Source organism: Carassius gibelio, chromosome B15 (assembly GCF_023724105.1).
Source record: "Carassius gibelio isolate Cgi1373 ecotype wild population from Czech Republic chromosome B15, carGib1.2-hapl.c, whole genome shotgun sequence".
Classification (NCBI taxonomy): domain Eukaryota; kingdom Metazoa; phylum Chordata; class Actinopteri; order Cypriniformes; family Cyprinidae; genus Carassius; species Carassius gibelio.
In genome coordinates, this window is record NC_068410.1 from 15,841,406 (window position 1) to 15,864,726 (window position 23,321).

Here is a 23,321-nt window from a genome sequence, read left to right on the forward strand (position 1 = left end):
TACCAAAAGAGTCTCAATACAATACACAAAAAGCCTCCATCTGTGCACAGGATGCTTTAATAAAAGGAGGACAAGTGTCAACTGCATTTGCATTTACAATACACCAAACACTGCGAAAAGACATGCAAACTTGATAGGAAAGGTACAATCATTTTCAAAAGGAATATTTCAATATGTTCAAATGTTACAAATTTTTACAAACAAAGTGGTGCCTGATTTTTACCACCCCTTATTTTCCAATAATAGTCAAGAAAGGTTGACATACATTTTAGTGAAAAATATATTAACGTGAATGTGTGGAGATTTTTGATTATATGTTCTCTTAAAATGACATTTTTTTCTGGCAGGACAGTACATGCACACAATGTGTGACATGCTTGCCACAGTTTGGCAATAATGCAACGTTTATTATTCGTCACTGCACAAGACACAAACAGTTTTAAATAATCTTCTTTTCTTATAACTTATTCTTAGTCTTGTCACATCACAATGGCATTGCTGACATACATACTAGCTTTTGCTAAACAAAATGTACCGTAACATTTTTTTTATAACATTAAAAACCATTCTTTTTTCATTCTTCAAAATTTTACAAACACGTGACGGCTGTAATGACATAGTGAACTGGTTCAGTGAGATTCACAGTTAGGACAGGACAAAGGCTTCAGAGTATTGCAGGGATGAGGTATATGTAGGGTAAAACATACATTCGGAATAGGTCAAACCCTCATGCTCTTATCTCCCCTCTCCATGATCCTCCTCCACCCATGCGACGATCTTCCCTTCCCATCCAGGAATAACAGCATCGTCCTGAAACACCTGAAAGATGCCACATATTTAGAGAAAATAAATACTGATATGTTGGAATATTGAATTACTCATGATTGGTTGTGATTTTACCTCTTCCTTCACCGTTCCAAACTCTGGATCCAGAGATTTGAAGTGATATCTAAAAAAGCCATGTCTATCCACAGCCGCCTTGAAGTCCTGTAGTGTAACCTCCCCCAGCCTATCGATACATAGTTCATATTTAGATCAGGAGACTTGTGGATTAAATCTCTATACAGTGATGCTATGATGTCATTATGTATGTCACCTCTTAGGGATGTTGACTAGGAAGGGTGTGAGAGAGCGATCTGTGTAGTAGAGTACTTTGGTTGAGGCTGCCGCACTGAGAACAGGGCTACTGTGAGAATGAGCAATCTCTGGGAAAACAATAACGAAAACAGAAAACAGATAAAGGTTACAGAAAAGACATTAATTGGTCTAAAAAGTGCATGAATTTCTTGCAGAATACCATTATAGCGACCTACTTGAACTTGATGGCCATGATTCTCGGTCTGTGTGATTGGCTTTTCGTCCAGGAGACCTGGCTGAACCCTGTGGTGGTACAAAAGTTTGTAAAGTTGGCATGAAATGAAAATTCATCTTAACTGTATGTTATATAAATTGTGAACAATTAATCAATCCATATATTTCAAATATTTTGACCTTGTAATTTTTGTTCAAAAATAACTGAAACGACAGACTTTTTCCTGGTGATGTACTGTATGCATGACTTCTCAAAAGACTTTAGATATAAAAAGTTGTAATATATTAATATTATATTATGTAATATAAAAATCATGTAATATATTAGGCATATATTCTTTTATATATTTATTTCTTCCAATATATTGCAATATATTGAAAGCGGCAATCATTTGTATATTTTGCAATATATTATATAATATATGTATCATCAATATATTATTAAATGTATTCAAATATATAAAATGTTAGAAAATAAAAAGGTAAAATAATATATTACAATATATCACAATATATTTTAAGAAATATATTGGTAAATATATTTTCCTTTCTTAAGGGCACCAACAAATCCCGCTGGCACCAAGACTCGAACCTGCGACCTTCAAATTACAAGTCCAACTCTCAAACCATTAGGCCACAGCTGCCCCAAAGAAAAGTACGTCATTGAAAAAGATATTTTCGAAACTCTGAATCAGTTAAACCATTGTGTCACAAAATGATTTACTGTTTCAAAGCACTCCAATTGGATTGCTTATTGTGAATCAGTTGTTGCAAATCAAGATTTCAAAGCACTTTGCATGAATCATTTGATTCAGATTGGGACAGATTCGGCGCACGTATCACAAACGATTTTATTTAAATCAGAACTTTGTAGCGGGTTCACAAATATTTTGATTCATATTGGAACTTTGTGAATCATTTTGCGAAGTTAAAGATTTGTGAAAAGCTCCAAACTGTTATTATGGTTTGCAAAGCATTTGATTTAGATCAGAACTTAGCAAATATTTTTTTTTATTCAGATCGGAACATTGGAGCTTTGATCGCAAATCATTTGATTTAGATCGGTATTTCAGAGTGTGTTTGTGAATCATGATGCATAGAACAATGTCCCTGTATTATACTTCACAATTATATGGACTTCACAATACAAAAGAAAATATCTGCTGCTACTTCCATTTCATAGCAACTTTAATGCATATTGACTGTAATGCAGGATTGGATACAGTGTAAAGTTTTGCTTGCCTTTCTCTCCTGCCTTTTCTTGTTCTCTGTGGTGTGGAGGCGGTCCATCAGACTGGCTACACCCTGCTCCAGTGTGTCCAGTGTGTGGTGCTGTGGGTCATGACCACTGAAACTGTCCCTCAGACTGCGCAGAGCATCGCGCACCAGCTGTAGCTCATCCCCCTGATGCACACATCCAGCCAGAACCAGTGAACAAACAATACGCACATTTATAACAAATTAAGCAAACTCTTTTTAATTTGAAGAATGCCATGACTCACCATTCTGTGTTGGAAGACAGCAGAGGATGTGTCCATCATGTGACTATAGCCATTATTCTCACATCCTGACAACTAGAGCAGACACTTTGGCATTGTTAACATAGAACACATCAAATTTACTAATTACAGTAATCCACATTTGATGGGAATCAGGGAATGTCTAAGAAATGAGAAGCTAAAAAAAATAGGAATGTAAGGAGACTGTTGGTGTGCTTTGCCACTCTCTAGTGGAGTAAATTACAGCTACAGAGCATTTATGCATTATTACAATAATAATAATAAATAAAAAAAATTGGTAGGATGTACTGTACATATATTGCATAAATAGGCCCCATTTTGCATTAGAATTTCATTCAGTTACCCTATGATAGCTTTCACTGATCCTGCGCAGTGCATCATCCAGTTTTGACTGCTGCTGCTGAAGAAGTCTGTCTTTCTGCCCGAGTTCTTTCTACAGAGACAAGTGCATGTGACAGAAAAAGTATTTACATGAATGTACTATATACTAGACCAGCGAGTTGCACAAAAAATTGCAGCAAAACCTGCAGAGAACTAACATGAACAATAAATGGATTCAAGCATATGATAAGGATTAATTTGCCTACTTTGTATTCACTCAGCAATCTGTTTCGTTCACTCAGTTTCCTTTCTAGTTCCACCTAAAAAAAAAGAAAACTAAATTAACCTTTATATATTTGACACATATTTAAAGAAGAATCAAATGCATTTGCATGTATTTTTTTTTTTTTTTTTTTTTTGTAACATAGTTGAATGGTCAGACTCACATTCTGTCCCTCCAGCTCATCTCTGGCCATGCTGGATCTGAGCAGCTCCTGTTTGAGCTGCAGCACTGAGTCCTCCTGAACAGACATTCTCTGCTGCAAGGCATCCTGGGTAGACAGATGGACACACGAACAAACCTTAATTATCCCAAATGGCAATAAATCTGGTGTACAATGCAAAAGCTAATGATGAAATGAAAGAACTGAATAAATATCCAAACTTCTATAATATACATGTAAAAATAGAAATGAATCTCTAGTTTTAATTTTTACAAACACAAGCAATTTAAAAAATACAAACACACACATACATTTTATAGAGTATATAAACGTTACAATAATTTTCACATGGTCTCACCTTAATAGCCTGCAGATTACGTGCCTCCTGTTTGTATCTTAAAAGTTCTCTCTGCAAATAAAATAAACACATTACAACTCTTGTTCAATACACATACTGCAGTATGTTTAGCTTTTTAAAATATCTATCTATCTATCTATCTATCTATCTATCTGTCTGTCTGTCTGTCTGTCTGTCTGTCTGTCTGTCTGTCTGTCTATCTATCTATCTATCTATCTATCTATCTATTATATTCATCAGTAATTTTTGATTATTATCATTAAGAAATTTTTCAGAATTTTAATATACCTTCAGATCTAAAGACTCCTCCATACTCTGATCCAGACGACTGCGGATCAAAATCTTCAACAGCAGGATAAAACAAATATGTCATTCCCATAATAGACTGTAAATGAGACATGCACGGTTTCTTACATTATTCCTAGGAAAGCACAGAAAATCAGAATGATGGATTACCAGCTGTTGCTCTGAGCTGGTACTGTCTCCAAAGCTCAGAGTAGATGTTTGCTCGTCCTCGGGGAGAGACCCATGCAGCAGTAAGGCCTGAATGAAGACGTGTACTGTAGTGAGCATCAGGTTTCTAAAGCACTGAGGTATTGTGAGTAAAACTAGACCACCGGCTGTGAACATATGCAGTTGAACCAAGAGTCACCCAGACAACAGACATCAGGTGATCAGCCTCAGATGCTGTTTGATGATTTGACTAACCGGCTTCTTTTTTTTAAAGCTGATATCTTCCTTATAGGTCTTCTTATTTTCTGGATTTTTATGTCTCTTCTAGCTGCATTAGACCTATAAGATGTCTGTCTGCACATAGCTTGGATGGTCTCTCCTGGGAACGATGGATCCAATGCAGTCCTTGTGATTTCTTTTAGCATATGTATAATTTCACATGAGCAAAACACCCATATAAATGTGTACAATTAACTCACCTGAAGCCTTGTCACCATTTTCCTGGTCTCCTGCATCTCCTTCTCCAGCTGTTCCTGCTGGGCACATAGCTGTTCCTCCCATGTGCTGCTTTCCTCTTTCCCAGCATGCTCTGGGCCAGGAGACGGCTCGGTGGCTGAGGATTTCACTACATCCTCTTCAAAGGAAACAAATACAACGAAACATTAGAAACAGCATAGAAAGTATAGGGTCAAGTAGGAAAAAAATATCCTACCTAGGCTTTGTGGTTGCTCCGTGTGGTTCCCCACTATCTCTCCTGAATCTTCAGATTTGGCAATAATATACTCCTCCTTGGGTGTGTGTGCTGGACTGGATGAACTGAGACTGGAGAAATGTTGCAGAGAATCAGTGAAGAAGATAACCATTTGAATGGTCCTAATTATCATGTAACCACCTGCATGGAGTAATTTGATGACAATGAAAGCCTTTTGTGTGCGTAAGGTATATTATGTTCATTTTAATCACATGTAACTGAACGAAAAAATCGGGAAATTCCAGTTATAATAGACATGTCACCATTCTCATCCAGGTTTTCAATTTCAAACCACACTAATACAGATCCAGAGCATTCCTAAGCCACATGCCATTCATCTGTTTTCAGTAAAGATGAAATGAGAGACTCTATCTCCAACACCCCTAGCTGTTCCTCTAGCACGGGAAAATATGATATTGAAGTTGAGATAATTCTAACAAAGAAATGAAGACAGAATGAAGTCTGTCACACAGAATAAGACACAATGCAACTATCTCAGTTGATTAACATCATCAATTCAGTCTTGTTTGCATAAACTGATTATGCCATTTTGATAAGGTCTATTAACCGGGATTACATTTTCTTGATTAAGCTTCTGAAAATGAGTAGAAGGGGATGTGTACACAGGCATGAAATTACAGCAGAATGCTGCTCTGAGGGGTGTCATGTTACTCAATGTTGACTATTTATACAATGAGGAGCATGCTGATTTATAGTAAACCACTCCAGATATAAAATATAATCTGAATGGTTCATTTGAACCCATTCATTCTGCACCATACTTTACATTCACAATGCATTATGGACAACTGGTTTGTTTTGTTTATTTGCAACAGACTTATTCACATGATTAGGTTCATAATCCGTTTTATTTTGTTCAAAGCTGCAGGGATAAAATAAGAAGACGTTTCAGTGACCCTTTCTGCAGCTTGCATGATTACCGTATTTTCCAGACTATAAGTCGCATTTTTTTTCATAGTTTGGCTGGTCCTGCGACTTATAGTCAGGTGCGACTTATTTATCTAAATTAATTTGACATGAACCAAGAGAAATGAACTAACAGAAAACATTACAGTCTACAGCCGCGAGAAGGCGCTCTATGCTGCCAGAGATGCTGCTCAGTGCTCCTGTAGTCTAGTAATGTAGACGGTAATGTTTTCTCTTGGTTCTTAGGTCTAAATAAATGCGATTTCTAGTCCAGTGCGATTTATATATGTTTTTTTACTGCGACTGTGACTAATGCGACTTATACTCAGGTGCGACTTATAGTCCGAAAAATACGGTACGCCAATTTGTAGTGTGACGCTGTTGTCTTTTTGAATCATTCACTCAACCATTTCATTCAAAACACTGATTCATTCACGAACAAAACAGCAAAATGTCTTTGTGAATGAGTCATTGAATCATATATTCAATCAATTTATTCCAAACAATGATTCATTTAGTAACAAACCACTGAATGTCTTTCTGAATGAATCACTGAATCATTCTCTCAACTGCCTTGTTGAACACTGTTTTATTCAGTAAGGCAATTATTGTGGGTTTTGCTTAGAGACTGGTGACATTGTTGGATATATTTTTATTGGCAGAGCAAAAATAGAAAAAAGTAACTGCTGATATATTGTATTTAAAATATAAGTTATTCTAAATTAACTTCTTGTTTACTGACCTGCTGCATAAAAACAATATCACGTGCTGTTGGCCTTAACCCTTTCAAACCAAATAGCATAATTTTGGTCAACATGGCAAATTCGGCTCAAATGAAACTTCTTATTAAAATGGATTTGCCCTTGAAAATATGCCAAAATGTAAATGGTGTTTGCACTTTTAGGGGTCATTCACACAAAATGAATGTGTGATTTAAATTTTTTTTTCTTTATTTATTAACTATTTTTCAAAAACGTTCTGTGTAAATGACTTCTTAGCGATGCTGTACAACATCACTCTTACTTGTGCGATATTCCATGAATATCCACTGCAATACCATATAAAACAAATTCCTCCTTACTGTTTTTAAAGCTGGTCCAAGCAGACCAAGTAGCATATTTTATAATAAATGAATGACTCTAACCCAATGAAACATTTACAAGTGAGAACAATTGTATGACCTCATTATGATGTAAGTGTATCAAAAACCCATATAACTGTCAACACATCAGTGTGTGGATAGTTGATTCATGCATCTGAGCATCTACAGAGCATGCAGATGGCACTGACCATATTGAAGCCAGTGATTCCTGGTTGCTAGGTGATTTCACAATAGCAGCCAACACCCACACATCAATCTTATAGGCACAACTGAGACATAAATTCAGAGGGGGAGTTATAATATTCATGTACAGCCACATATGATAACACATATTGCAGTCAAATGAAGAAAATGACAGACAATAGTACGAATCTGATTTCTTTAGACATGCTAAATGGAATGGAAGATGGACACAGGAAAGAAAAAAAAATGAGAGAATGGGGCTGTGGAATTTCATTCATACCATTTCATTTGTTTGGCTCCCATGATGCTATTTGCCCTTTTAACCTCCCATTATGATCCAGCCCAACCCGTGGGGTTCGAGGAAGCAGCAGTGTGTCATCAGCATAGCAGACGGCACAGCGCCGGTCCAAAGGGTGTGCACATCAGAGACCCGTTCTCAAATCCCAGTGTCCACGTAGCTGCCAGTCTAGTCTGATGGAGATGATGATGGAGAACAGATCCCAGCCCATGCAAATGTCTCGGTCTGCGTGAACCAGACTTGCTTTTCTGGCAGGTCTTCCTTTGGTCAGTGCTGTAAACTCAGATTAAATGGGTATTCCCACAGGCTCAAGGTTGAAAATCTGGATCAGAGGCAGCATGTGTTTCTATCATAAGAAGCATGAGGTAATCCTGTTTTCAGTTCTGAGCCACGGCAGGGGAGAAAAGAGCTTTTGAATGGTCTCCTGTCCCCCTTCTTGAATCTCTACAACATCTTCTGTGACTCTTCTTTCTCATTCTTCCTGTTTTTGTGCCTCAGTCGAGGCCGTTTTAAGGTATTTTTTTCTCTGTCCTTCTGTTTCTCTTCGCTCCTCGTCTCCCCCCTCCCTTGTTCCTTTTTTTTTTCAGGAGTCAGACATGGTTCAGCCCAGCTCTGTTTACCCTCCCCTCCTCCATCTTCACCCCTCCCTTTCGCACTGAGCGGTGGGCTGTGTGGGTGTGGCCAGGATGGAAAAAATGGGTGTCTTCAGTAAACCATACTGACTGGATATGTCCTCTGGGTGAAGATGAGACACTTTAAACAACCAGTTCCATAAAACCAAAAACATAATGGTTATGATAAGTGCTTGATTCACCGTGTGAATTGCATCTTATACTGTTGTATTATGGCAAAATGAGGGAGTGAATGTGTCTCTGTGTGTGTGAAAGTCAGAAAAAAAGAGCATTTTGAGTATGACCACGTCATCTTAAAATCAGAGAAAAACACTGTTCCACCACGCTGTCTCAAGTGATGATTACTGGAATCATGATGTTAGATATATATATATATATATATATATATGAAATAGTGCAGTTACAGAGATATAAATGTTACTTTATGCATTATATCTATCTTTTAATAAAAAAGGATCCATGGACATGGTTATGCATGAAAACCATTTATCCCTAAATGGCTGCAATCCCAGTTTATGCTGAGCAGGATGATCATATTGGCAATGGATTTGAAGTGGAATTAGAAAAACATATTATTGCAAGAGATTACAGAGAGTCAAGGCCGGTGGTGGAAAAGCTATATTATGTATTTAAATGTAGCTTGGTAGAGTTACAAGCTACTTATAATTCAGAGCAGTTAAGCTACAGTCAGACTGCAGTATTTTTTATTGTCTAGCCACTTATATTTGAACTTCACCCCATCTTGCCACTGCATTCGTAGATGTCATGATTAACATGTTCATAGATAGATGGATATATATATAATTATAAATATATAATATATATAATTTATTTACATTACATTTACATTTAGTCATTTAGCAGACACTTTTATCCGAAGCGACTTTTATAAATATATACAAAATTGAATAATAAATAAAAAGAAAATAGAACACAAAAAGATTAGAAAAGTAGTTAGATTTTTTTTAAAGAATAGAATTAGAATAATGAGTGCTAAACTTAGAAGGTCAAATAAAGATGGAAGAGATGTGTTTTTAGGCAGTTCTTGAAGATGGCTTAGGACTCAGCTGCTCGGATTGAGTTGGGGAGGTCATTCCACTTACATTCCACTAAGCTTCTAGGGGGCACATAAGTCTGAAGTAATATATTTAGGTAAATGGGTGCAGAGCCAGTGGTGGTTTTGTACGCAAACATCAATGCCTTGAATTTTATGCGAGCAGCTATTGGTAGCCACTGCAGATTGATAAACAGAGGTGTGACATGTATTCTTTTAATTAATCTTGCTGCAGCATTCTGGATTAATTGTAAAAGTTTGATAGAATTGGCTGGAAGACCTGCCAAGAGGACATTGCAATAGTCCAGCCTGGACAGAACAAGAGCTTGAACAAGGAGTTGTGCAGCATGTTCCGAAAGAAAGGGTTTGATCTTCTTGATGTTGAATAAAGCAAATCTGCAGGATCGGACAGTTTTATCAATGTGGTCTGAGGAAGTCAGCTGATCATCAATCATAACTCCAAGGCTTCTGGCTGTTTTTGAAGAAGTTATGGTTGATGTGCCTTACTTGATGGTGAAATTGTGATGAAACGATGGGTTTGCTGTAGTTCTGTCTTGGCAAGGTTGAGTTGAAGTTGATGGTCAATCATCCAGCAAGAAATGTCTGTTAGACAAGCTGAAATGCGGGTAGCTACCGTCGGATCATAAGGATGGAATTAGAGGTAGAGTTGAGTGTCATCAGCATAGCAGTGGTATGAAAAACCATGTTTCTGAATGACAGACCCTAAAGATGCCATGTAGACAGAGAAAAGAAGTGGTCCAAGAACTGAGCCCTGAGGCACCCCAGTAGTTAGATGTTGTGACTTGGACACCTCACCTCTCCAAGATACTTTGAAGGACCTATCAGAGAGGTAAGACTCAAACCACTGAAGTGTGGTTCCTGAGATGCCCTTTGCCAGTAGGGTTGATAGGAGGATCTGGTGGTTAACCGTGTCAGAAGCAGCGGACAGATCAAGCAGGATAAGTACTGAAGATTTGGATTCCGCTCTTGCCAGTCTTAGAGCTTCAACAACTGAGAGTAAGGCAGTCTCAGTTGAATGTCCACTTCTAAAGCCAGATTGGTTGCTGTCAAGGAGGTTGTTCTGTGTGAGAAATGCAGAGACTTGGTTGAACACAGCTTGTTCAAGTATATATATATATAGGTCATCTGTGCTTGGTATAGTTTGTAATTTCCATTTTCAACCCACTGCCCAACATAATATTTGAAGGGCCTATATTTTTGAAGGTGTGGTCACATTTACCATTATTCTTCCAATTTATTTTGGTTTGAAAGTGACTTTTTTATCACAGAGAGGACTCATTTATCACGTCTGAATTACAGTGGATTACCAGTCTTGCTGATTTCTGCAATCCAGTCCATTTCAGGGCATAATATTATCTTTATGCCTGAGTTCTCCTCTGATCCAGGAGCATCCAGGAGGGAGCAGATAGTATCTGGCCATGTCCCATTCAGGGCACGGGGGGCAGAATCCCTCCTGGCACAAGAGTTTGCCGGGGATGTGGCCAGTTGACAAGGTGGCTTTGCTCAGAACCATTCTAACTTAGCCAGGCAAATATTTTTCCAGGCTTGTGAGCAGAGGGGCATTAACACTATTCAGAGCCCGGCGTTTGAGACTGTATGATCTAAAAGAGAGTGAAGGGTGATTAAATAGCCTTTTGTTGGAATGAGCCAGAGGGGAAGAAGGCAGCAAAAAAACACTTTAGCTCATAACTGGAGATGGATCAGTAGGTAGCTGGGTAGGTAGCTGACATAAGGTTTATGGATGGACCATAAATACAGGCCCACAGCAGAACATGCTGCAGATCCGCTGTCAACTCCAGGCGCTTCATTGAGATACAATGGAAATTTCTATCCAACATCCCTGGAACCGCCGGCCCTGGTTCCCAGGCTACTTCCCTTATCGAATTTATGACCAGTACTTTGGAAAGCACATAGCCGACAATGACCTTTTTTCACCTTTCTACATGTTTTACTATCGACCTTATTTCTGGCGTTTTCCAAACTGGTGGGACGGTGGCATTTCAGAGGTGAGTTCAATTTCTTATGTTGATACAAAATAGGCATAACGAAAACACTTTACTCTTAGATGCAATTTGTTAACGTTAGGTAAAGCATTCAAAAAACTGTTTTAGCAGCAATTTTTAATTAATAAGTATACTATTTTAATTCATCATTGTTAATTCATGGTAGTAAATAATATTATTCAACTATTGTTTTTTTTTATGTATCAGTATACGCTACCATAAAAAAATTTGTAAGTACAATTTTTTTGACCAAAAGTGACAATAAAGACATTTATAATGTTACAAATGATTTATATTTCAAATAAATGCTGTTCTTTTAAACTCTATATTCATCGATCAATCCTGAGAAGAAGAACAAAATATTTAGCAGAACAAATGTTTTCAACATTAATAATAATAATAATAATAATAATAATAATAATAATAAATGTTTCTTGAGCAGCAAGAAAGAATGGCTGGTGAAAATTTGGTTTTGCCATCACAGGAATAAATTATATTTTGCAATATATTAAAATATAAAACATGTCAAATTGTAAAGATATATCAAAACATTATTGTTATTTACATTATACTTATCAGCATACAATTAAAAGTCTTAACTCCAAATAAGCCAGACACAATATTAGAAACTATACGATTTTGCATAATTAGTTTTTCATATTCTCCCGCACAGATGAGAATGGATAGAGATCGGTTTGTCATCAACCTGGATGTGAAGCACTTCTCTCCAGACGAACTGATGGTGAAGATCAGTGATGATTTTATTGAGATTCACGGGAAGCATGACGAACGGCTGGTAAGAAAACACAAACTTACATTCATTTTATTCACCATTTTGAACTTAATTTAGTTTTTGTAATATTACGTTATAAAAACAAGGTTGGAAATTAGATGTTCAAGATTGGGGAGGCAAAAGATAACACTATAATAGAATGCAGTTTGAATGCAGTTTAACTGAATCGCCATGCCCAAAGGAAAAGCCTTTAAAAAACCTTCAAATATTAAATCTTTCAAACTTTGTTTTAATCTGACATCATTCATTTTTCTTGTTTAAACTTTCATTTTACATAAACTCTGCGTTTTAAATTCAAATCACAGTTCTAGTTTGTTTTCTACCTCAAATTCAAGAAAACATTCTGAACTGAATTCTAAAAGCTGCATAACCCTGATCGCCATTATTGTGTTCAAAGCAACAGTATCTGTCTCTGTTACAGGATGAGCATGGCGCTGTGGCAAGGGAGTTTTACAGGAAGTACAAGATCCCCGCTGGTGTCGATCCAAGTGCCATCACCGCTTCTCTGTCCTCTGATGGTGTGCTGACCATCTGCACACCACGCCACATGCTGGACATCCCTGAACGCAACATCTCCATCACCTGTGGAGAGAAGCCACCAGCGCAGAAGTAAACATCTTGACAGCTGCACCTCTGCCAGTCATCTCCAAACAAAACCCACTACGTGCATTCATGTAACACAGCAGACCCAAAGAAATATACCCAGAAATAAACCTGTCCATTGTGAACAAAACAATATCATGCAAAACACACTATAAGTCAGTGCTTTAGGTCAGTGAACGCAGGTTGTCATTGGAGCTGGATTTGGTTTGTTATATTTATGGCTTACATTTGGACGTTGTATGTAATTATGTGGTTGTAACTTTGGCTTTGAGAGCAAGCAGTATTGAAGTGGGATGTTGTCCAGCACTGGCCTCTGTTTTTAACAGGTCAAAATACTGAGAAATGCATGGAATAATGAACTCATCTGTGATTTTTCAGCTTATGGTGTTCATCTGAATGTAAAGTATGCTGCCCTTGTTTATTTGATACTGGGCTTAAAACCAACAGACCAAGTTCAATGTGTTTTGCTGATGTTATTGCACTTAATGGACAGTAATAAAGATGACCTTGTAAACGTATATATGTGATGCTTGTAGACATTGATTCTGTGACACAGAAAGATAAATTGTCTTACTCAATGGTGTAAGAAGACACCATGGATCATCAAGTTTTTGATTGTCACAGGTGGACAGAAGTTTGGATTGCTGATGGCAGGGGTGTACTGTAGTTATTGAAATAATGCATTCCTCTTATTTAGTCCACTGTCTTTCCCAATGTGCTGCTTATTTTATATTCCATAGCTCTTAAAGTGACATGTTACTACTAACAAGTAAGTGTGACAGTCGTAGTAGCTGCTCTCAGCATTAAAAAAAAAAAAAAAAATATATATATATATATATATATATATATATATATATATATATATATATATATATATATAAATGGTTGTTTTACTTCTTTATTACCCTCTCAGGGAAGGACATCTGGTCTTCTTCAGATTATTTGTAGCAGTTACAATATAAACCATGTCTGTTTATTTATTTTTAACCAGTAGTCTTTTTAACCAATAGAATGTTACATTTCAAAATCGAAATTTCGAAACATTTGGTTTTAAGATTTTAAACCCTTTATTTTTAAAGTCAACAATTTTTAAAATGGTTTAAAAAATATATAAACTTGTATAAAAATACCTCACACTTTTCTTTGTAAGTTTTGCTTAAGAAATCAAAATAAATTCTAAATAAATAAAAGCTTCTTTACCTATTTTTCAGTCTCACCTAACCCTTTAGAAATGATTTGCTTAATATTTTTGTGGAAACAATCAAATAAATAAATAGAAAATTCATTATTATTATTTTTCTGATGAAAGGAATGTTTAAAAAGAACAGCATTTATTTGAAATACAAATGTAAGTAACATTATAAATGTTTTACAGTAACTTTTGATCATCAATTCAATACATCTTTATTTTTGGAGTTTAACTTTCCATTCATGAAATCAGTCTTGTTGGCATGCGCAGTAGCGGTTCTCCGCCAGTAGATGTCGCCATCTCTCCTTCATCAGCTCTCTTCTGTTTCTGACACGGCGCAACTTTTTCCGGTTGGACTCTGGAGACGTGGCTCTGTTTCTTCAATATTACGAGTCAAGCTATATGCTACTGTTAAAACAGAGCATCAGTCACCTCTCTGACATTGTGTGTTGTAGAAACAGCTTGACAGACGGTGTGCGTGACTGAGTCCACTGACAGATCCTCGTCTGAAAGGGAACAGAAATGGTATGATTGTTTGTTTTGTGTATTTAGCAGGATGGAGCTAGCAGCTAGCGCTATAGCTCGCTATAACTCCTACTGTGTAAAACTGTTTTCATCATTTCTAGTGTCAGTTACTATACAGTGTCTATCCCATCTGTTTTTGTTATAAAATAACATTATATAAGTAAGCAAACGTTGCTAGATAGTCTTTGATATATGATACGGCTAGCCAGCTAAAGGTTAGCTAGCTAATTGTGTTGTCATCAGGATAATTACAGTTTAAGTAACTTAAGGAAAGTAACGTTACGTTAAATAGATGTCATTGTCTATATGACAGAACGTGTATATAATACATTGTGCCTTTTATTTAGTCTTTAAAAATATTTATATTGAATGCCTATACAGATAACAGGTTGTATTTGACTGACTTTGACAGTTCAGATGTTTATTAGAATATTAATCACATGTAGATCATTAAACCTAGGCTATATATCCACAAATGGTAATTATGGATTTATAAAGAAAAATAAAATAAACGCATTTCTCTATAATATTATTAATGTACAATTAGTTATGCAAATCTAAGTGATTTTTTTGTCTTTGTTTTATCCCATGTTTTACTGCTAAGTGTAAAACTTCATTGTCTTAGTACTTTTATATGCTAATATATCAATTATTTTTTGAAGTTAGAATTTATTTTAATATTTTCAGTTTTCATTTTAATTTTAGTTTTAGCAATTTAATTTAGTCATTTTAATGAATTTTCTTAAATAGTTATGTTTAGCTGAAATTTATTTAAATTTCAGTTTTATTAGAGTAATCATTTTATTTCTTTTAATTGCCAAAATAGTTTTGCAAAATATACAAAATTAAGTTTAAGATGAAGGATTTTTTATTTTTTTTTACTTTTGATATTATTTGATTTTAGTTCAGCTTTTTTTATTTAAAAAAAAAAAAAGAATATTAGTTTTAGTTTACAGTGACAATGGTATACTTTAATTTGCATTGATATTGACTCATTGATCTTAACCTACAAGTCAGAAGTTTGCATACTTGAAATAGATGTCTACAGATAGATAGTCTAATTAGGTTTTTAACATCCCTCAAATCTTTCAGGTGCTCTTGGCAGCGGCGGTGTGCACTAAGGCAGGAAAAGCCATAGTGTCACGACAGTTCGTAGAGATGACGCGAACCCGTGTCGAGGGTCTTCTGGCCGCCTTTCCCAAACTGATGAATACAGGAAAGCAGCACACTTTTGTGGAAACGGAGAGTGTGCGCTATGTCTACCAGCCCCTGGAGAAACTCTACATGGTTCTGATCACTACAAAAAACAGCAACATTCTGGAGGACTTGGAGACACTAAGGCTTTTCTCCCGAGTGGTAAAACTTTGTTAAATTTTTACAATTATTGAAATTCTTAGATGTGTCTTGAATAAGTGATTGATTTCTGTGGGGTTTTTTTGTTTGTTTTTTCAGATCCCTGAATATTGCAGAGTGCTGGAGGAAAGCGAGATCTCAGAGCACTGCTTTGATCTCATATTTGCATTTGATGAGATCGTAGCTCTTGGCTACCGGGAGAGCGTTAACCTGGCCCAGATTCGCACTTTTACTGAGATGGACTCGCATGAAGAGAAGGTCTTCAGGGCTGTCAGAGAGGTCCGACATTCCCTCAAGTTTAATGAAACATCCACAGTTAAATTACTCACTTCTTTAAGTTTGTATTGAACCAACTCTAATTTTCTCAATTTTCCACTGTAACAGACCCAAGAAAGAGAAGCAAAGGCTGAGATGAAACGCAAGGCTAAAGAGCTGCAGCGAGCAAGACAAGATGCTGAACGTTCCGGAAAGAAATCGCCAGGCTTCGGAGGTTTTGGAAGTTCAGGGATGAGCAGCGTCACATCGGCCACCATCATCACTGATACAATAGAGCCAGAGAAGCCCAAAGTGGCTCCTGCTCCAGTCAGGTATAAGCACTAACTGTGGTCTATGATGTATCTAAATACACAAGCATACAGAAGTTAATCTGTCCTGTTCTTCCTGTAGGCCGAGTGGGTCCAGTAAAGCACTAAAGCTGGGTGTCAAAGGAAAAGAGGTAGATAACTTTGTAGACAAACTGAAGTCAGAAGGAGAAAATATCATCACATCCGCTGCAGGAAGGAAGGCATCAGAGGCATCTAAAGTCCTTCAGCCTCCAGTGAATATAGAGAGGTATCTCGTACTCATTTTAGTTCAGTATCTGGCACATTTCACTTTCTATGTTACCTACACTTCCAAAGTTACTTACACAGGGCTGTAGAGAAAGTGCTACGAAAAAACTGGTCTGTGGGATGAATAAATGTACCACTCTTAACACGCGTTATGGGTGTGCGATGTGACAGTTTTTGATCGTGGACGATTAAAAGGTCTCCTCGATCTGCTTTTGAAGAAATATCGTAGTACTGTGCTACAGTGCACATTCTGTCAGGTGCAGCTCTGGCACCTTCACCTCAATATTCTGTGCAATCCGACATACATTCACTTCAGATGTTAACTTATGCAGAATAATCCTTCATAAAAAAATAAAATAAAAATCTTGATTGATCTCACATTCGAGTCCATGAGTTCAGCTACCAATGGTATGAGAGGAGCAGCTTTCACTCTCAACCAAACTAACATTACTAGCCAATCAGAATGTTTTGCTCTTATAAAAATGAGAAGTGCAGTTGAGAGATAGCAGCCCTGATGAATGGAGAAGCGCGACAAAAAGCTGCGAGGCACAATGGTCAAAGATGTCTATCTACCACATATTTACATAGGAAAGCTATTTATAAGGCAGCAGAGCTTTGTAAAAATCTCAGAGTAATCATGTCATCTCCATAAGAACGACATGATTGCCAGAACATATTTACCTGGATTTTTGAAAGGTCCTGTTCACACACACACGTTCTCTTCATAGTAACTTTACCAGTAAAGACAGTATTTGTAAAAGGGGCTAAACTCTTCTTCTGTATATGCTGTGAAGTTGAATTGGTTAACGTCATCTGGAAAAACTTATCTCATTAGATTTGTGACGTAAATCATTTATAAACCTTTGCCAACACAAGAGAATACATCAACATATGTCTAATATGTCATGTATTGTACATTGTGATTTCAAAATAAAAATTTCTGCACGTGGCCAAATATTAAAATGCGAGGAGAACTTCTACTTGAAGTACAAGTTTTTTGAACAAGTAGCCGTCTGCTCTCTAAGCTTTTGGGGTTTGATGTCACATCGATCTGATGGTGAGGATCCGCTTCAAGTCGAACAAGCCTAATGATTCAGTGACCCATTCATACAGAACCATTTACTTCACTCCTGAATGAATCAGCCATTTGAACGAATCAAACGAATGAATAAATGACTCGATGACTTAATCATTAAGACATTTACCACCACCTACTGGCAGTTTTAGTTGATTACTAAGAGTATCATTTCATATTTTCATAGTAATAATAATAACAACTAGGGCTGCATGTTTTCAAGTTTTTCATTAACCGTTAACCGAGGCCCTTAGCGGTTAATACTCGGTTAACCATAGTGTGCCATAGTAACCATAACCATAGTAATTTCCGGACATTGACCGAAAAAAAAAAAGAAATGTCCGACAAAATTTAATCTCACCGGTCAAATTGTCCTATTAAAACTGCCTAATAATGCCGCCCATTAACACAATCTGAATTTGAGAATAAGCCTAAAATGTATAAGGCAAAAGGTAACAAGCAGGCTCCGCGACCGCCTCGCTAAGGCTATGACTATGTTTGACACGTACAATATTTGAAAATCGATAATTATTTATTTTAATTACATTTATATCTGAATTTATGTCAACCTATAGACTTTCAAATATCAAAATGTCATGAATTAATATGTATTTGTGTACAAAATGACATGGAAAGCTTCCAACAAGGCGTCGGTTCTATTTCTAGCATGCACGCGTCGAGCCGCGCCTGAGCCGCGCGTCTCACGCAGGCAGTCGGCAAGCTCTAACCTGTTAACATGGGAGCCGAATTAAAAACAGACACGCCACGCAGATGAGATGCTTTCGCCACGCATCCAGTGTGTCCTGACCGGCCTAATGATGCCCGGGTGTTGGCTGTTGAGATTACAACAACGAGGTTGTACTTGAAGTATATCTAAGCACTGTATTGCAATACTTGCATTTTTCCCCGTCACTCTCAATTTTAAAGTGCTCCAACGCTGTACTTTTTTTGCCCGCTTCATATTAGAAAAAATTACGACTTCTTGTGGACATTACAAATGTCTGGGAGCGCTCTGGCGGTCTCTGGTGGTGCAAAAATGTATTACAACTAAATTCAATGCACGCCATTGACGTCACTTAACCGAGCAAAATGTTTCAATCGGTTACGCAATTTTTAACGGTTAATCGGTTAACCATGGACACCCCTAATAACAACCAAGAAAATTAATTATTAAAGTTATAGTTCACCCAACCAAAAATGATTTACACACACACACACACACACAATACACACATATATTATTTAAACAAACGTTTGACAGCACCATTTAAAATATTAAACTGAAAAATATTATTTTTAATATTAATATTTCACAATATTACTGGTTTAGCAAAAAATGCTTTGTTTAGCAGAAACTTTCAAAAATATAAATAAAATCTTATTGACTAAGCTTTTGAACAGTATTGTATTTTCATGTAATAATGATTTTATTTTCTAATTGTGCCGATTCCCAGTGTACATATGAGAGTGGAGGAGAAGATCTCTCTGACCTGTGGTCGGGACGGTGGGCTGCAGAATATGGAGGTTCTGGGCATGATCACTCTGAAAGTCTCAGATGAAAAAAATGGCCGCATTTTAATACTCCTCAACAACAATGACAAGAAGGGCGCCCAATTGCAGGTGTGTGTGTGTGTGTGACACAAGCCTGATATTTCTAGAAAAGAACACGGCACTCTCAGTGACCTTCAAAAGTATTTTGCCTTGGCCATGTGATTCACATAGTTTGATTTGTTTTTCAGACTCATCCTCATGTTGATAAAAAGCTGTTCACCACCGAGTCCCTGATCGGTCTGAAAAACCAGGAAAAGTCCTTCCCTCTCAACAGTGATTTGGGGGTTCTGAAATGGAGGTTACAGAGCACAGATGAGTCCCTCATTCCTTTAACCAGTGAGTCTTGACTGACTTAGTGAAGTTATTGAACTCAAGGATTTAGTATAACTGCACTTTCACAAACGTTTTAATCATGCATGTACTTTTGTGCTCTCAGTTAACTGTTGGCCATCAGAAAGTGGAAGCGGCTGTGATGTCAACATCGAGTATGAGCTTCAGGACGAGGGGCTTGAACTCAATGATGTTGTCATTACTATCCCTCTGCCGTAAGTGCTTATTCAGATATCTATCCATCTATCCATCCATCCATCTATCCATCTATCTATCTATATATAATAGGGTTGTCACGATACCATAAACAAATGTTACGATACTATACCAGCTGAAGTATCACGATACCAAGTAGTATCGATACCATGCCATATTTTATTAAAATTTCATAATTTTCAAAATTCATATCTACAAAATGAAGCAAAATGTCAAAAACTCAAGAACACTCATGAAGCAACTAATTAAAATGTGTCATGCATGTACTCCATCTGTACAGTAAAGAAGTCATGCAAATTGAAACTCTTCTCAGTTAACAATGCATTAAGAATTTAATTTCTTGGATTTCTCAAAGAGGCTGTCGATGGTGGTCTGCGACTTGCCGGTGGCAGGGTTAACTGTGTGGCTTTGGGCACCAGTTAGGGCAGCATGCTTCTGATTCTGAAAAAAAAGAAAAACAATAAGAAACAATATTAAATTAATTACCGTATTTTCCGGACTATAAGTCGCACTTCTTTTCTTAGTTTGGCTTTCAGGCGACTTATCAAAATTAATTTAACATGAACCAAGAGAAATGAACCAAGAGAAAACATTACCATCTACAGCCGTGAGAGGGCGCTCTATGTCTTCAGTGTAGACTACAGGAGCACTGAGCAGCATAGAGCGCCTTCTCACGGCTGTAGATGGTAATGTTTTCTCTTGGTTTTTGGTTCTATCTAAATGCGACTTATAGTCCAGTGCGACTTGTTTTTTTCCTCGTCATGACATTTTTGGATTGATGCGACTTATACTTAGGTGGGACTTATAGTCCGAAAAATACGGTACTTGAATTCTGTACAATTTTGAATATAAAAAATAATTTCTATTCAATTGCCCATTTAATATTCTTTTCAATACAATGGAATACAGAAAATGTTTACATTTATGTTGTATATTAGTACTGTACATTTAATAAAATAAAAACAATGTGATATGACATTTTTTTATTAATCAAATGAAATCAGTGTAAGCAAAATACACTTTAGAACTCCAGAATTGGCACAGAAGCTGCACTTTAAGTGACACTGCAATTACAACTGCATACATAATGAATATTTATTTTATATATAAAGTTTTACATATGAAATGCCAAATACATGAAATATATAAGAAATGCTGAAAAAACAAATATTTTATGAACTACCTTTAAATGGATAACTACTACATCCAGTAGGTGGCAGTCTTTCTAAACTATTTTTTGACGGAGCCATTCAAAAGAAACGTCTGGTCACTTCAGGAATAAAGCAAGTGATTACTCACACGAAACTTTGTGAATGGCTCATTTAACAATTTTCGCACCCGATTCGTTCAAAACACAAATATTGTTTAGGAACTAAAGCTGATTTTAACATTATAAATGAATAAAGGGCTGACGAGAACAGACTGCAGATGTTAATGAACGTAACAAAATTCTTCGTTGGAAAGAATGTTGCAATGACCACAACACCATATATGGTATATAAGGAGCCTTGAACCCTTAGTATTGTGATACTACCGTATTACCCGTAAACCGTGCAACCCTAATATATATATATATATATATATATATATATATATATATATATATATATATATATATATATATATATATATATATATATATATATATAATATTAAACATTGTTATTATACATACAAATTAAATAAACAAAATTACTGTAAAAAAACAAAAACAATTATATATATATATATATATATATATATATATATATGATGTATTTTTTGCATCTATTTGAACTGTATGGTTAATAATAATAATAATAATTAATATAATTTTCAATTAGCAAAATACTCATAAACATCAAAATCCATAGACAAACCTTGTCTTTTGTGATCATGTAGGTCAGGTGTCGGTGCGCCTGTGGTCGGTGATCTGGATGGGCAGTATAACCATGACAGCAGGAAAAACATCCTGGAGTGGTCACTTCCTGTCATCGATGAGAAAAACAAGAGTGGCAGCCTGGAGTTCAGTATAAATGGCAAACCTGACGACTTCTTCCCAATCCATGTTTCTTTTGTCTCCAAGCGAAACTTTTGTGACATTCAGGCAAGTTATGCACATTTTCATGAACAAACCGACAACAAAATTGAGCTCTCGTGAGAAAGGAAGTGACTTCATATCCATTGTTTCCACAGGTGGCCAAAGTGACATACATAGAAGGAGGCGGTCCAGTCAAATTCTCCTTAGAGACGTCTTTTGTTGTGGAGAAGTATGAGATCCTGTAAATGTTTCCTGGTGGAAGATCGTTTTAACCTGCCAGCCAGCTTGACAGATCCGAGAGCGTGCTGTGCATCAACAGAGCACTCAAAACTTTCTCTCACATGGGCTGCAGTACTTCTGTGTTTCTGTTTGTCTTAAAGGAAAATAATCAACCTTTATATAAACTGGACCTTCAGCTGCTCAAGTACTACGTGCAGTCAGCTACACCTGCCAGAAAAGACAAAAGAGAGTAAAATAAAGCACTGCACCCGTAGACATCAAGGGAAGATCAGTGTCATCCTACAGCAGACGCGTTAGAAGCCTGTATGAATCCTCCTGACCCTTCAAAGAGATAGATTCAAATTGAAAACGTAATAATTGTTGCAAGGATTTTGTTTGGAGTTGCAACCTAATTGACCTTTTTTCAAACCAAGTGATCAGCTCATTAGCAATTTGGGTTTATTTCTAATCATCAAAGAATAAATGCTGGTTCCTAATATGGAAACAGACCTAATATTGTAGTACCAAATGAATGTGTGGGTGCTGAATAAATCAGCTGTGCTTGTGCAATAAGAACTGACACTGCATTAAATGTGCAGTCCAAATTCAGACTCCTTATTTTTCATCTCTTTAAAATGACACCTCTGCTGTTTAGCTGTTAGTGAATATGATTCTCATTGTCTACATCAAAAAGAAAAAGCATGAATGCTATTTGCCTTTTAGTTTCCCCCCTCTTTTGGTGCAGTTATATTTATGTAATCATTTGTTTGCATAATAATCTAAACAGGAGGATTTTTTCATTCTCTGTTTTGTAAGTAATGTTACACATAATCTGTTTAAATGTTGTTGTTGTTTTTCTTTTTATTGATTGCTGCATTTATTTGGCTAAACAGGAAAATATGTTATCTCTGGCTTCCCACATGTTATTAAGAATGGATTATTATTATATATATTTTTTGTAATACATTTATCAACGCACACTCAAAGGTGATTATGGAAAGCCAAGCCAAAGGAAGGGTTACGACATTCCATTCTGCTGTATGATACTTATGAATATCTTTAATCAATAATAAAGTCAGATTTAACTGAAGTGTATTTTCTGGGCTCTTTCTGTCTTAATATGTGGTTCTGCCTAGGATTTTGAGTATTGTAGCTGCATGATATGTGTATTTGTGATGCAGGCTAGTGTTAGGGGGTCATTTTAAATCCCTAGCCCAATGCATTAAAGACATCATTGTCA

General features: G+C 36.5%; 3 protein-coding genes across 3 annotated transcripts; 2 read left to right on the forward strand and 1 right to left on the reverse strand.

Moving 5' to 3' along the window:
• Window positions 1-39: 39 nt before the first annotated feature.
• dixdc1a (DIX domain containing 1a) lies at window positions 40-8,256 on the reverse strand. Its single transcript, XM_052575441.1, has 15 exons — window positions 7,650-8,256; window positions 5,119-5,228; window positions 4,886-5,040; window positions 4,410-4,496; window positions 4,242-4,295; window positions 3,954-4,004; window positions 3,599-3,703; window positions 3,419-3,472; window positions 3,175-3,264; window positions 2,814-2,885; window positions 2,554-2,715; window positions 1,314-1,380; window positions 1,097-1,205; window positions 901-1,009; window positions 40-819 (listed from the first exon to the last, which is right to left on the reverse strand). The coding sequence occupies exons 1-15, from the start codon at window positions 7,670-7,672 to the stop codon at window positions 736-738; spliced, it is 1,332 nt and encodes a 443-aa protein (XP_052431401.1). The 5' UTR covers window positions 7,673-8,256; the 3' UTR covers window positions 40-735.
• Window positions 8,257-11,191: 2,935 nt separating this feature from the next.
• On the forward strand, window positions 11,192-13,291 carry cryaba (crystallin, alpha B, a). The gene is made up of 3 exons (XM_052577195.1): window positions 11,192-11,380; window positions 12,051-12,173; window positions 12,592-13,291. The coding sequence occupies exons 1-3, from the start codon at window positions 11,192-11,194 to the stop codon at window positions 12,781-12,783; spliced, it is 504 nt and encodes a 167-aa protein (XP_052433155.1). The 3' UTR covers window positions 12,784-13,291.
• A 996-nt stretch (window positions 13,292-14,287) lies between these two features.
• On the forward strand, window positions 14,288-23,176 carry arcn1b (archain 1b). Its single transcript, XM_052576680.1, has 10 exons — window positions 14,288-14,487; window positions 15,580-15,843; window positions 15,940-16,119; window positions 16,225-16,427; window positions 16,507-16,671; window positions 19,200-19,365; window positions 19,485-19,632; window positions 19,733-19,841; window positions 21,724-21,928; window positions 22,018-23,176. Exons 1-10 carry the CDS (start codon window positions 14,485-14,487, stop codon window positions 22,105-22,107), a joined length of 1,533 nt encoding a protein of 510 aa, XP_052432640.1. The 5' UTR covers window positions 14,288-14,484; the 3' UTR covers window positions 22,108-23,176.
• The last annotated feature ends 145 nt before the right edge of the window (window positions 23,177-23,321 follow it).